This window comes from Cariama cristata, unplaced genomic scaffold (genome assembly GCF_000690535.1).
Source record: "Cariama cristata isolate BGI_N322 unplaced genomic scaffold, ASM69053v1 scaffold10468, whole genome shotgun sequence".
NCBI classification, from domain to species: Eukaryota; Metazoa; Chordata; class Aves; order Cariamiformes; family Cariamidae; genus Cariama; species Cariama cristata.
The window spans coordinates 15,175-29,935 of record NW_009632882.1 but is presented as its reverse complement, the minus strand read 5'-3'; the positions used below and the strand labels follow the sequence as shown (position 1 = coordinate 29,935).

Genomic DNA, 14,761 nt, shown 5'->3' with positions numbered 1-14,761 from the left:
TGGGGGACACGACTTTATTTTAACAGCAACCTATGGTTTTCTTCGGCCTGTTTTTTCACCGCCAACAGGCTTCCCGTTACTGCAGAGGCCACAAAGCTTTAATAAATGGAAGACCTGTCTAGTACTACCGACAAACCAACGCCTGCCGTTCTCGGGGCCTCCTCGGGCACTGCAACGGCAGAAATCGGAAGGTGAGGTGTTTCCAGCAGGGCTGCCAGGCAGTGTCTGAACGGGCCCGCCGCTGCCGCTCCCCCCTGCTGAGGTGCCCTAAAGCACCTGCTCTGGCTGGAGCTAGGGCTGCCAGAAAGAGATGAAAATGCGAAGAGCGTTATGGAAGAGCTATAAAACTCCAAGGGGTTGTTTCTTCTTTTATCAGTTTGTCGTGATGCCTCGTTATGACCACCGTTCCTCGAGGAGGAGGCCTGCATGAGTCAGTGTTTATTTATAGGTGCTGAATCAGTTCACCAGGTTTCGTTCAGGCCCCGTGCACTTCAGCGAGCTGACTCACTGGCTGCCACGGCCAGGGATCCTCCTGCTGCGGGTGTTAGTTCAGAACAGCCCCCAAACACTGGGACCTCAGGGAGCTCGCTTTCAGTCATTCGCTTACTGTATCCGTGTCAATCAAGATGTGCAGCCCAAGAGCTGCTTCGGATCAAAGTAGCAGCCCAAGGACACCAATCTGAGCAAAATCTTACAGGTGAGCAGCTACAAGAAGCAACTGGAAGAAAACTTCCCTTCTATTCCATGATAGATTGGTTGACGTTGGTTTTTTTTAAAAAAAAAAACAAAACACTACACCTAAAATTCTATTAAAAATAATATCATTACATTCTCTGTTTGTTATTATTGATTTACAAGTAGCAAACTTTTCCTCTGTTATCTAGTTATTTAAGTTTGCTCCAGGATGCAAAGTCAGTCAGCCACTGATGATGCACAAAAAGAAATAGAATCCACGTCACACGCTCTGCTGAAAATCAATAAAAATATTGTTATCTACCCATATGATTCTGAATACTCGGGTCTTCTGAAGAAAATACTTCCATGTTCCTTTCAGGAGAAAATTAAAGCATTATTGGAAGTTAATCAATTAGCCATGAGCTTTTTCTGAGGAGGAAAGGGTGTCTGTGAGTTTCAAAATTCCATGTCACCTTGTAGACAAGCCCTGTTTTCCAAAGTCAGTTATGTGGTGAAGAAGATATTAAGATTAAATGAGCAGTGCAGAACTTGAAAAGCAAACCCATAATTATTAATAGATTTTTAAATTGGCAGGCAATCGATTTTTAAATTGTCCTTTCACCCTTGTGTGTACTGCGGTTTGCCTCACAGTGATAAATTAGAAGCAGCACTGTACTGTGACTGTTTCTGCTGGAAGGTTCTCATTACCATTCAGGGGTTTTGCTGGCTCATCAGTGAATCGTGGACAGCATTTTGATTGCTGAAGTGTGGCCCAGAAACCAGAGAAAAGATCGGAAACAGAGTCTATAAAAACCTTTTCTTGAATTCTAAGATTGATCGGGTTCTCAAATAAGATTAACATCTTTGGCCATAGTGTTACTGTTTCCTGCGTATCCTAGAGGGAGTGACAGTACATTCATCCCCTCTGTCCCTCTCTTTAAATCTCAGTATTCTTGTTAATCTGTCAGGAAAATAAGAACAGTAACATGTAATGGACTGAATGTGCTTTTTTTCTTAATTGAAGAGAACAGTTCGCTTCATCCCAGTAGCACTGGGCTGCGATCTAAGGATCTAACTTTCATTATTCGCCAACATGTTCCAGGGCAAAACACACTAACAGCCTATAAGAAGATCAAGTTAAGCATCTTCTCGGACAGGTGATTTTCAGTTACTAGTCAAAACATAAATCCAGTTTTTAGTTGTGATTTGGCATTTGTTTTATCTAGGTGTTGCTTAATCAGAGTTCTAATTAGAACTGGTTGCAATTTTGTTTGTCAAAATAAACATTTTCAAAACACTAAAGCTTTCATGGAGCACATTGCTTTGCTGCCATTTCCAATGGGGTACGTTCTGAGTCTCAGAGCAGAAACTCCAGGCAGATGGGGTGAAATGAATAAGAAAACTTGGAATTTTGGATCTGAAAATGCATATTTGCAGGCAATTTCATGTGCAATTTTACAAGATTATGCTTTGTTAGAATGAAGATAAATATTTGGACTTCAAAGACTTCAAAACCCCATGGAACGGAATTTTGTTCTTCAGATAATTCTAATTCTGACAATAGTCCTTCTGCTTTGTTCAACATTGTTCCACTCTGCTCATTTTGCAAATGCCTTGACACCAAGCTTAGTGTTCCTGAACAGTTTGGATTGTGTGCAACACACAGCACATCACCTTTGAGAGCATGTGGTCTTCTCACAGTTCTTTTGCCACTCCTGGAATTTTCTCTTCCCTTTTTCTAGATTCAGAGTACGCGCATCGTTGTTGTTTTTTACTTGTGTTCAGCTTTCTATTGTTACCAGTGAACAAAGCACGTGAACTGTACTCGTACTAGAGTTTAAGAATAAATGTTGTATTAAAATTCCAAGTATCCCAGAGGGTAAAAAAAGCTTTTTTAAGAGTAAAATTGCCTTACAGAGTTAGTGTAATATAACTGAAAAATTGGACGGTAACAAACTACTTTTTGTATTCACAAGCAATGCATCAGGTAATAATGGGCTTAAATTTCAGCAGGGAAATTTTTAGTTAGACTTCAGGGAAAAAAATTAACCAAGTGGTTAGTTAAGCACTAGAAGAGGAGACTCATGGAAGCTCCATCATTTAAATATTTTACAATGTGAATGGACAAGCGTCTGTCAGGAATGGTTTAAGTAAATCTGATGGTGCTGTCAGGCAAAGGGATGGATTTGATTGCCTCTCAAAATCCCCCTTTACTGTCTGTGCCTCATTTTTGACTGACGATGCCCACTGTCTGGAGTTACCTCACTTGTAACTGGTTCATAGACAGGTCTCTATAAAGAATGTTTTGTCCTCAGTTCTTACCTGCTGCTCTGTTTGTGTTGAGCTCTGTTTCCTTCTAGAGGAGCACAAGACCAAGTACAAGCTGATGTTCTCATGGTAACGTGACCCCAAGGAAGGCAAGCGAACACCTGCACTAACCGACGCTCTACTATTTGTTACTGTATAGTCTCTCCACATGTAATTTCACAAGTCAGATCCAGTCTGATGATTTTGGGTTAACAAGAACACGGACTGTTGTGGATACCTGGAACAAAGGAGTGAATTTCTCAGCAAGCTAAGTAGGGGAAGAAGGTATTTTGCCTACTGATATTACCTAACCACATCAAGATTCAGCCAACACTTCAGGGACTGGCACCGTGATGCCTTTGATGGAAGCTGGAGATAATTTCTTGGTTAAATCTTCCAAGTGTTTCTCCTTGCTTCTTTCTAGTATTGGCCAGATTTATTCAGCAGAAGATTTCCTGAAGCCAAGTAATGATAGTAGTTGCAGCTGTTGAGAGAGACGAGTGTCAGTGGCATGTTGTTAAATCTACCTGAACCCTTTGTGCATCATTTTTATTTACAGTGGACTCCAAGAAATACTGAGAAGCAAATTACTTTGGATAGATACCTCTATAGCCTGCAAATAAGAGAAAAAGGAAGGAAGCAGCACTACTGAGGAGAATGGTTGTAAGATGAAGCTATTACTGTCAGATCACCTTCCTCCTGTTCTTTGTGGTAATACCAGACATTGCAAAGGCTCCTGAGATGTGCAGCTGTACAAGAACAGAGTTCTGACCCGTGTAACATCCACATACAGCACAGTGGGTTATGCCACACGCAGTTGGATCTTGAAGATTACTAATAATTTCGCTGTTTATTCAAAATGAGGATTATGGAGTTCTGGAATGAGCTGAAATTCACTTCAAGGCCAAGTTTGTTCCACATACAGCACAGTGGGTTATGCCACACGCAGTTGGATCTTGAAGATTACTAATAATTTCGCTGTTTATTCAAAATGAGGATTATGGAGTTCTGGATTAGCTGAAATTCACTTCAAGGTCAAGTTTGTAGAAGATTTTCAGAGTCAAGTATTGGATTGTTTGGGACAATCTGATCTTAATTGTGGATCATTGTAGAAGATTTTCAGAGTCAAGTATTGGTTTGTTTGGGACAATCTGATCTTAACTGCGGATCCCTGCAAGTGAAGAAGCAATTAAATATGAAAAGGATGATTCGGGGCCTCAGTCCTGTGTGATACTGAGCACACTGTTATGCCCTAGCGGGTCCTGGCAGTTGAGGGCACTCAGAATCACAGAATCACAGGATCGGTTTGGTTGGAAGAGACCTCTGGGATCATCGAGTCCAACCTTTGCCCTAACACCACCATGTCAGCTAGACCATGGCACTAAGTGCCACGTCCAGTCTTTCTTAAACCCCTCCAAGGATGGTGACTCCACCACCTCCCTGGGCAGCCCATGCCAATGCCTAACGACCCTTTCTGTGAAGAAATGCCTCCTCATTTCTAGCCTGAACCTCCCCTGGCGCAGTTTCAGACTATGCCCTCTTGTTCTGTCACTGGTTGCCCGGGAGAAGAGGCCAACCCCCACCTGGCTACCCCCTCCTTTCAGGTCGTTGTAGAGAGCGATCAGGTCTCCCCTCGGCCTCCTTTTCTCCAGGCTAAACAACCCCAGCTCCCTCAGCCGCTCCTCATAAGACTGACCCTCAAGCACTTAAGACTTATACTCAGCACCTTGCAGGATCAAACCATGGAGTGAAAAAAAACCACCACCACTTCTAATCAATAATAGAGACAGAAAAAGCAAATTTACTATGAGTACTGATTGAATAACTACATTAAGAGTAATTGAGGACAAGATCAGAGAGATGAGGAAGGTTTCATTTCTTTGGGGACTGTTGCTGTGGCACAGATTTTATTTACAGCCAGAAAAGCTCTGTTGACTATTGGTGTCTGGTTTTAGTGGACCACAGCCTGCTCTGATAGCTGCAGTTGCAATGAGGGCTGTGACAAATCCATGTGTTTGAGGTGCACTGAGTACCAAATACTAGAGTTGTTTCTCCCTGGCTAACAAGTACGGATGTGTGTCAGTGCTAGACAGGGGCTTGAAAGCAGTCACAGTAGTTACAAGGTGGGTGGGAGAAATGAGAACTTAATACTGTCACCAAAAAGCATCTGACAGCTCGGAGAAGAACAGAGAAACAACACTGTGAGTGTCACGTTTTTAGTCTTACAATACTTTTTGTTTCATCATTTAACAGCATTTATGGAAAGATATCTGGGTTGGGCTTTTAGGCTTTCTTCCCTTACAGCTTATTCTACACTTACTTTTATCATTCTCTGTTAGCTATATTAAAGTCATCTTTGTGTCAGCTACTTGTGATGTCCAGAGGAGATAATTACAACTGCAGCTGGGAATTAACAGCAGGAGTAATAAACTCTCACAGACCTCACAGTTTTCGTGTGAATGACTTGACAGTAAAACATCAGGAAAAGAAAAAAAATCAAGAAATAGAAAGAAGGTGATGTAAAACATACACTCTGTTGTAGACAATGAAGTAGTCATCCCAGAAAAGACATAGGAGAGCGCAATGCAAGTTGTCAACTCTGGTGACTTTTTTTTGTAAAATTGTCCAGAAGAGATGAGAAAGCATTGGATGAGAAAGAGAACTTGAAGTAAAAGAGAAGATCCTGGGCATACCCCATATGCCAGCTGCCATTGCACTCTTGTGATGGGAGTACCCAATTTATTTATTTATTGATAATGGAGGTGGCTTCATAATGTACCTACCAGTAGAAGGTTCTGAATACTAAAATTACAAAGCCACTCCCCAGTCCCTTATGTGGTCACACTTTTGGGTGTTAGTCTCCACAACTGTGTAAAGTCAGAGTGAGAAAGCGTCAGCTCCTGCTTTCACCCTCTGGGGTACTGCTCTGTTTTGAAAACATGAAGGTTCAGACCAGATTTTACCTAGCCCAGAATTTACCTAGCCCTTCCCTGGTAGTGGCCAACGGCAACTATAGGGAAGAGTACGAGAACATGTAGTATTTTCCCCACATCACTTTGTAAAAAAGCTTGGCCTTCACCCAGACACTGCCAGCAAATACTGACTGCAGTGTACTAGCGTTGCTATGAGATGGGTATTACCAGACTGCGTCCCCTACACCCCTTTCCCATGTACGACAATATGACACTAACTTTCAGTCAATACAAATTTGGGCTGAATATGGCATGTTATGAAAGGGTTTGTTTTTATTCAAGTTTGTTTTTTCACCAAAGGTCAAATCTATTTAGATGCACAGAAAGGAAAACCACCAAACTCTGTGGCAGAATTGGATTTATTTATAACTTATGGAATCTGAAGTTATCCTTAGATACAAATAATATAGAAGCAAACACGAAACTTGTTCCAAAGAAACAGGAGAATGACTAAGTGAACAGGGTCATGCTGGAATCATGTATTCACATGTATTTCTATTCAGAAATCACCATTTTCTGTAATCATTCACTTACATTTAAACTAAGCCTGTAGCCCTGCAATTTACAATGCACAGAGAATCTGGAACTCTTGCCCAAAATTGTTGACAATCCATTGTTTATTGGAAATCGTATGGGCTTAGTTTTCAAAATCTATATTCACATAAAACGGGACAAAATATTATTTTCTAATAGTTTGCATTCAGCTGGCTTTCCCAACGCTCCTGTGACCGTATCAGAATGTTTAAGTAACCTGTGTGCCATGTGAAAATATCTGAGTACATGAATATGCTGAATTTCATTCCAAAGAAGATCTATTCTCCCGGGACTTTCAGCTCGGCATGGGTAAAGAGGTAATCATGAAGATCAGGAGATTGTGTGAAGAGGTATCTCTCCTTTTCCTTAATTCCTGATTGATTTAGGTGCTTTAATATCATATTGTTAATTTTCTTAAGTTCTTCTATGTTCTTCTTTTCAGATATTAGTCTGCTTGATATTTGGTCCATCTTGTTTCTAGTTTGAACTTGAAAAGAAAAATGTACCGCATTAAACTGGCAATGTTTAAGTCAAAAGCATCACTACTCTCTCTTGCATTCCTGTGGGAGTTTGTAGGGAATTATGATGAGTAAATATATTAAACACGAAAACAACTGTAGCATCTAATGATAAGAAGTTATGCATCTGGTGGAGTTACCTGCTCACTACATTCTTTAGCTGCTTATTTTCTGTTTTATTCAGTTTAGTGCAGTGTAGTAAAATCAATTATGGCTCGGACAGATTTTGCAGTCTTCAGGAGTGTATCCATTCCACTAGTGACCACAGTGTCCCCTTACTTAGGAGCTCCAAGATGCTATTTCTGGGCAGTACGTGCTTGTATTTTTCTAAAAGTAGAATTACTAAACCACACAGCAGACTACAGCCACATCACTGGATTTCCTAAAGCATTTAGATGGAAAATTCTTGGAAAATTACAGGAAAATTCTTGCAAATATTGGAATTTGGAGGCCAGTTTCCTCTGGAACACCACTATGCAGTATCTGTCATGTACACTTCTGGAGCTATTTTTATTTTGGCCTTCTGAAGTTAACAAAATTTACCCATGGGTTTTGAAGCTCAAGTCTAATAGGGCCAATGCTAAACGAATCTATGTCTGTGGATTGCAAATGTAATCTGAGATTATGTTTGTAACGTAAACTGAAGCACTGCTGGAAGTCCATTTCGAAAACCACAGGCCTTCACTAACCTGAGCCCAAGCAAACTCCGTTAATCCCTGTAAGTAGCCTTTTCACTATTACTTTACCATTGATCCACTGGAGGGGCACATTACTCATTTTTCTATACCAAGGCCCTACTTTGAGCAGCTTCCTGGTAAATAAATCTGGGATTCAAGTATGAGGTATTTTAATCAGGGTTTTACAGTCATGCCACTTAAAATTCCCTTTGTGCTCTTTACTTGTCTGATACTCTGTTCTTTGGGCACTCGTGAGCAAATTCAGTCAAGGGTTATGATTTCCTGTTCAAAAAGGAAAGTAAGAATTTTTGGTATGCTCCAGCGAATTCCTTGCTATAGGATAAAAGAAATCTTGCTTTCACATGGATTCCAATTCATTCAAAAGGGACTTTTAAGTTAAAATAATGCACCTGGTACTCTGTTCCATACCGTTAGCCCAGAAAACCCCAAGATGGCAAGGGCTGCATAAACCAAGGTCACCTGTAGCCACGTGTTTAGCTAAGCCAGCCTGACCAGTCCAGCCGAAGTGGAGCAGTAATTACATCTACAAACTCAATGCTACATGCCAATTTTGATATATCTTATCTAATTTTTTGTTTCTTATGTTTGAGATTTTCTTAGTTCCAAACTAATTTCCAGTCAGTACTTAGCTGGCAATCTTCAGGTCTTTTGTCAGGTAGCCTGATTTAAGTGTTAGCCTGGGTGTAATTCCAGTTTCAGTGGAATAACACCAATACTGAGTTTTATCTGGAAAGGAATGGAAGGCATGTTGTCAAAGCATCTCACTGCCATACAGTCATCTCTAAAACTTAATTTCCAGTCAGCATTTTTAGCAACACAGATAACCCTGCTGACCTAAATTCTTCATGGCTATTGAAGTTTACAAAACCTTTGCACTAAGGACAAAATTGTGCCTTTTAGCTCAGAGAGTAGAGGCCTGTGCTTCTGTACCTGGGACCAAGACCCACTGCTCATCACCAGCCAAAGCCTTTGACCATGCAAATACAGCAGTAGCATGTTATAAGGTAGCATGACGCATTTCAGCAAAGTTCTTCCAACTGGCCTGCATTATTAAGAACCGCTCGTTGGTTTACTTACTTATTAAGAATATTACGAATGAAACAAGTGCCAAACTGACGATCAAAGTAAGAATAAAGGTGACGAAGAACAAGCACTGGTTTCTTATGTTGCTCCCTGCCGTGTTTTCTCCAGTACCATCAGTGTTCTCTTCCTCATCTGTTAGGAGATGACAAATCATTTGGTGATAAAGTTTGTTAAGGCTGGTTAGGATAAACATGATGAAAGGCTTCTGGCTTTATGAAATGATGCAGAATGTGTCATAATTTTGGCCAACAGATTTTATTTCCCGTGATATTGCATGAGAAGGGAAGAAACCAACTTTATGAGCTCAGCTTGAATTTGGAAGTATAAAAACTAATACATCTCTTATAGTTGTTGGGACAGATTCAACAAAAATGTTTCTGTTGTTGAAATACACCGTTTTGTTGAAGATCACCTGTTTTATAGTTCAGAGATTTACAGCTCAGTTTTATATGTACAAAGGTTGCAATGAAGCTTTCATTAGAAGGCTTTCTAAGGGCCTGAATGGACTCAGCCTTTTCAAAAGAGAAGAGAGAAAAATTCATATTGAAAATCTAGGTACAGATTTGTCCTACGCATTCAGCCTCTAGATTTGCTTCTTTTTCTGTTTGACGATAGAAGTGTCCCTGGGATGATAAATTTCCCAAATTAAGCACCTCAGTTAAGCTCCTGATGTTGGGTAGGATGAATGTAGGTCTTGACTTTTTATCTTAAAACAAATGCTTTCAATCTTTTTCTTCTTCTTTAGGTTTTGTTGGTTTTATTCCAATAAAAAATGAGGTACATATCCCCAAATTGTCAAAAATGGAATAGACTTTCGTATGCTGTCCTTCAAGCACATGAAGAATGAGGGGAAAAAAGGACAAGGAGTTGCTATGCTGCCCTCAAATCAGCGCGGCAAGCCAGTTTATTGCTTTCTAAAGAATGTCTTGCATGTAGGAAAAGTCAGTAATTTCTCTCATAGAAACAGCTGCGATCGAATGAGAAGTGGCAATAAGCCCTAGAGATAACAGGTAAAGTCGAGTGAACGCCATGAAGAAATTCATGTGAATATAAAAATAAATTCATCCTTGAGCCAGATTTGTTTAATCCCAAGTTTGCATACGACTTTAACTACTTACTAAGGTTTGGGGTTTTTTATGTTTTGGGGGGAGCAGGGAACTAATGTAATTTCATTTTGGTGTTAGTCTCATACATACTAAAATTACATGCAAATTACCGTAATTTCTCCTGCTGTAATTGCTGTTGTGCCATTCTGAAAGGGAGAGTAGTTTGTGCATCTGTCAAAAATATATTTCTAGATCGTGTTCTTGTTTTACCTGGCAGAAATCTCGGAGGTCTTTGAAACTGAGCCTGTAGTGGTAAAGCTGAGGGAAGGCTGCGTATGCTATTGCAGCGCTTTAATAGTGAACCAACCTGGGGCTGAGCAATTTTCTGTGCTAGAAGGAAATCTCTGGGAATATCTCTGCTTTTCTGTATTGCATTTAACACGCTCCTGCCTGCAGGTAAGCTGAAACCTTTTAATATTTGGGTTTGGGGGTTTTCTTTTTATCCCCTTAGCATTCATAACAAATGCATCATATACTAAGTGCCTGCACCAGTATTGCTTTCTAATCAGAATAATAAGGATGGGGAGGGCCTGCTACTGCTGTCTCCCAAGCACGCTAAGCTATCAATAGAGGTCTCAAAAGTGGTCTTGTGCTTGCCATGCCTAATGAATGCTTCGTACTGTTTCAGCTGGCTGAACACACCAGACTGCAGCGTTGTGAGGAATCAGTGAACACACAGTCTTGCCAAACTGCAAACAGTGGGACCATTTTGTCGTCTAAAATATAAACAAATTACTGCGTGGCTGCTACCAAAGCAATCAGAAGGTATATACATTTTAAATAGCTTTTAACATGATTGCAAGTGTGTTTGATTATGCCAGGTCATAAGAATCATAGAATTGTTTAGGTTGGAAAGGACCTTTAAGTGTAACTGGTAACCTAGCACTGCGAAGCCCACCACTAAACCCTGTCCCCAAGCACCACACCTACACGTCTTTTAAATACCTCCAGGGATGGGGACTCCACCACTTCCCTGGGCAGCCTGTGCCAGTGCCCGACTACCCTTTTGGTGAAGGAATTCTTCCTAATATCCAATCTAAACCTCCTCTGGCGCAACTTGAGGCCATTTCCTCTTGTCCTATCACTTGTTACCTGGGGAGAAGAGGCCGACCCCCACCTGGCTACCCCCTCCTGTCAGGTCGTTGTAGAGAGCGATCAGGTCTCCCCTCAGCCTCCTCTTCTCCAGACCAAACCCCCCCAGCTCCCTCAGCTGCTCCCCATCAGACTTGTGCTCCAGACCCCTCACCACCTTCGTTGCCCTTCTCTGGACTCACTCCAGCACCAAGTCTTCCTTGTCGTGAGGGGCCCAGAACTGAACACAGCACTCGAGGTGCAGCCTCACCAGTGCCGAGTACAGGGGTACGATCCCTGCCCTGGTCCTGCTGGCCACACTATTAAGCTACTGGACAAAAGGATCGCTGTGTACTGCAACACTCTGGAAACATAATTTTTAAAAACCAAATTGGTCATCTGCTATGCTACTAATAGATCATTCACAAGATTTTAGTTTTTATCAGAAATTGAAAAATACTCCACAGATCTCACTGATTTTCTGGCAAGAGAACCAGAATTTTATGCTGCTGAATAAGGCAGCTAAGGACTGTGAAAGATTCATTTGGTGTGTGTGTAACTGATGGGATAAGATATCTACAGAATCTCCAAGTTTAAAAAAAAATTAAAGTTACGTATGTTAAAAAGAATAGTCCTAGAGGGAGCCAAAGTACTTTACAAATTGATGCATAAAATACATATTAGGCTACCTTTATTTCATGCTGAAATGGAGGGAGGAACATGCCTGTGATTATTCTGCGGAACCATATATGATTCCACAGAACCCTGTATATTTACCTGGAAAGTAAACAATACTGTCCAATAAAAATTACAAAAGAAAGCAAGACAGTCACCTTGCAAAGAGTTTCTTTGACATGAAAACTGATTTATTCCAGTGTCTCATTTTGTACTTGTAGAAGTGAAAGTATCGAGATAATCTACGTATGAAAAATAAGTAGCTTATGTCTAGTATCTTTGTGTTAAATATAGAAACCAGCACCGCTCTAGTTAGTTGCATTAGGAAGAGTTAGAGGACTCAGAAACAGAAGTAATGGAAAGGCATTGAAGTCCTCTAACTAGAAGCATGATTAAGTTATGGCCATTTGAAACTCATTTAAACATAGCTGTTGTTCTATAGCTTTTCTTCAGTCGAATTTGCCATTATAGCAAGGGCGTATTTTATTAAAGCAGATTCAAATATTGTTATGTGGAATGCTGCTGAAGAACTCCAGGTCTTAAGATTTTTTCAGGTCACAAAGACCTCAAATATATTGTAGTTATCACTGGGTGAAAATATTCTTGTTGCCATGAGAAGTCAAAGATAAAAGACATAGAAAACCAGTAGAAGTGTGAGAGCCCATCTCTGAAAGTGTAAGTAAAGGGAGCGCAAATTAAAATGCTTAAAAGTCTCATGGTGTATTTCAGATAACTGGTTTGAGTCCTTAGGAGATGTGTCTTAACAGAATGAACAGAAATTCTCTGGTGTTTCTATTAGCACGTGTGAATTTTCGTGCTTGTGAAGAGTTACGATGCTATTTGTGCCGTAGCTGTATATTGAGAATTAGTAGAGACATTATCACCTCATGAATCCCAAGGGAAATGGAAGATAAGTTCAGGCTTGGCAGTGAATCCCTAGCCAAATGCAAGGATTTTCAACAACCTAGTAACTGAAATACTCAGCAGGAGCAGCTAAACCATTCATCTGATCTGCCTAAAGTATGCCATTTTCAGTCTTTTTCTTATATTTTTCAGTACAGAACTTGACATATACATATTGGCCTATTGACATCAGTGATACACAATGTGGTCAGCTTTTTCCAATGCCAGGCATTACTCTTTTTTGATGGCCTATTGTACGTGTAGAAAAGCACAGAACATCACCTATCATACGTACCTAGTGCATGTTGGGATTCATCTGGACAAACATTTAGTTTGTTTAGGTTGTTTAAGGAGTCAACTACATAAAGTTTTCCTTCCTCGTGAGTATCGGGCAGGTTAATTTCCAAGGAAGGCCTCTCCATTGTATCTAAAAAAAAAAATAATTTAAAAGGTAAATTAAAACATGGATATAGGAAATAACTGGTAACAGTTGGTGTCTTGTTCTAAGGAAATGCTGAGCAGCCTTAACAACCCTTAAAATAAAGGTATTTGAAGTACCAGCACACTTACTGGATCTTGAAGGCAAGGGTAACTCAGTACCTAGCACTTGTTTATTCTTGGAGATCTTTGATAAGTATAAGATTTCACTTCTACATTGTGCTTGTGCACGTGTGCACTTATGCATACGTATGCGTGTGGAGAAAGAGGGGAAGAGGAAAATCTGTTTGACTGGCTCCAGCATTGGTGTGAACATTAGTTATTTAGTTGTATAACCCTTTTGGTTTGGTCTGTAGTTGGCAAGATGTAGGGTGGTATCCTGACCACACTGAAAGCCAAACCTTCACTAATGCTGCCAGGAAGGATGTGTTGCGTTAAAGGGTACGGAAATTTGGCAGAAAATAAACCTCCTTGCGTTCCAGCTTGTCCTCAGATATTAGAGGGACTGGGGGCAGCTGCGCTTAGATTCTGAGTGATACCCAGTACAGCACTAAAAGTCCAGTCATGTTCAATAGCCAATTCAGCGTTAAATTGAACTAGCACGACTAGAGATGCACAAATAGTGCAATACACCATAAGTCTAGTCGCGTTCCATGAACTATCACAGCCAGATGCATGAATAGCACAACACACTATAAGTCCGGTCACGTTCACTGAACTACCACGGCCAGATGCACAAATAGTGTAGCTTATTGAAGCAACAGATACAGATTCTTATAGATTGCCAGTGATAAATACACCGTCTGCATTAGAACTAAATATACATTTTTCTACCCAGGTCTCATCCGACGTAGTTGGAGGCACAAATCTTACCAAAGAGGTGTCCCTGCTTTGGGGAGGAGAGAGGAGCAAGCCCATCAACTTGTCCACAGAGTAAAGGTCATGTTCTCATGCTCTACCATGGAGGATTTCAATTCATTTTTTTGGGAGAAGTGGAGGTGAGACTGTAGTCAGATTACCTGTTGATGCCATCATGGGGGGGAGGTTGGGCAGCCACTTTCTCATGAGAGTTTGGTACATCTTTCATATGTAAATGAGGGATAACGAGGGTGTTGATTACCTTTAGTCATGCTGTGGGTCTTGGGCAGGAGCAGAACCTTGACAGGTTAGTATCATTTGCCCTTCCATCCAGCTGATATAGCTATAAGGGCTATTTGGGCTCCACCTGGTAGCCCATCACCCCCATCAGTAGCCCATTAAATCCATCAGCATGTTGCAACTGCCACACCTCCTTAATCCCCTTACCACAGATCTCATGGCCTCGGGCCTCATTCCTACAGGATGTCACTCAGGTCCCCTGCTTTCAGCATCAAATAATTCAGAGAGAAGACAGAGAAAGCAGGTGCGGATGTAGGAGATAAGCAGCAAGAATATGGGTCTGCTTATGTACCTTAGAATATCACTGTGAAGTTATTATTTGTGAAAAATGGAGCAAGAATTAGTCTTCTAATGTGGTTCTGCTCCACATAGATGCTAGTTTTGGACAATTTAAAGCCTGATGGCAAAGCCTTTTCTTCAGACTAATACTCCTTGCTTTAAAAAAAGTACTGGATGGGGCCCAATCAGCAAAACCAGCTTCTCTGCAGAGTCTGGGTGCATGAACTCTTTGAATGATTGCTTATATAAATACCATTATGAAGGAAGATTATATATAAAAAAGCAGCAATACCTAAGCAAGCTCCTCTACGGCTTGCACGTTTTTCCTTACCAGTCGTCTTGTT

At 40.8% G+C, this 14,761-nt stretch overlaps 1 protein-coding gene across 1 annotated transcript; it reads right to left on the bottom strand.

Annotated features, from left to right (window-relative positions):
* Nucleotides 1-6,766: 6,766 nt before the first annotated feature.
* On the bottom strand, nucleotides 6,767-12,964 carry LSMEM1 (leucine-rich single-pass membrane protein 1). Its single transcript, XM_009706544.1, has 3 exons — nucleotides 12,838-12,964; nucleotides 8,782-8,919; nucleotides 6,767-6,975 (listed from the first exon to the last, which is right to left on the bottom strand). Exons 1-3 carry the CDS (start codon nucleotides 12,962-12,964, stop codon nucleotides 6,767-6,769), a joined length of 474 nt encoding a protein of 157 aa, XP_009704846.1.
* Nucleotides 12,965-14,761: the final 1,797 nt, after the last annotated feature.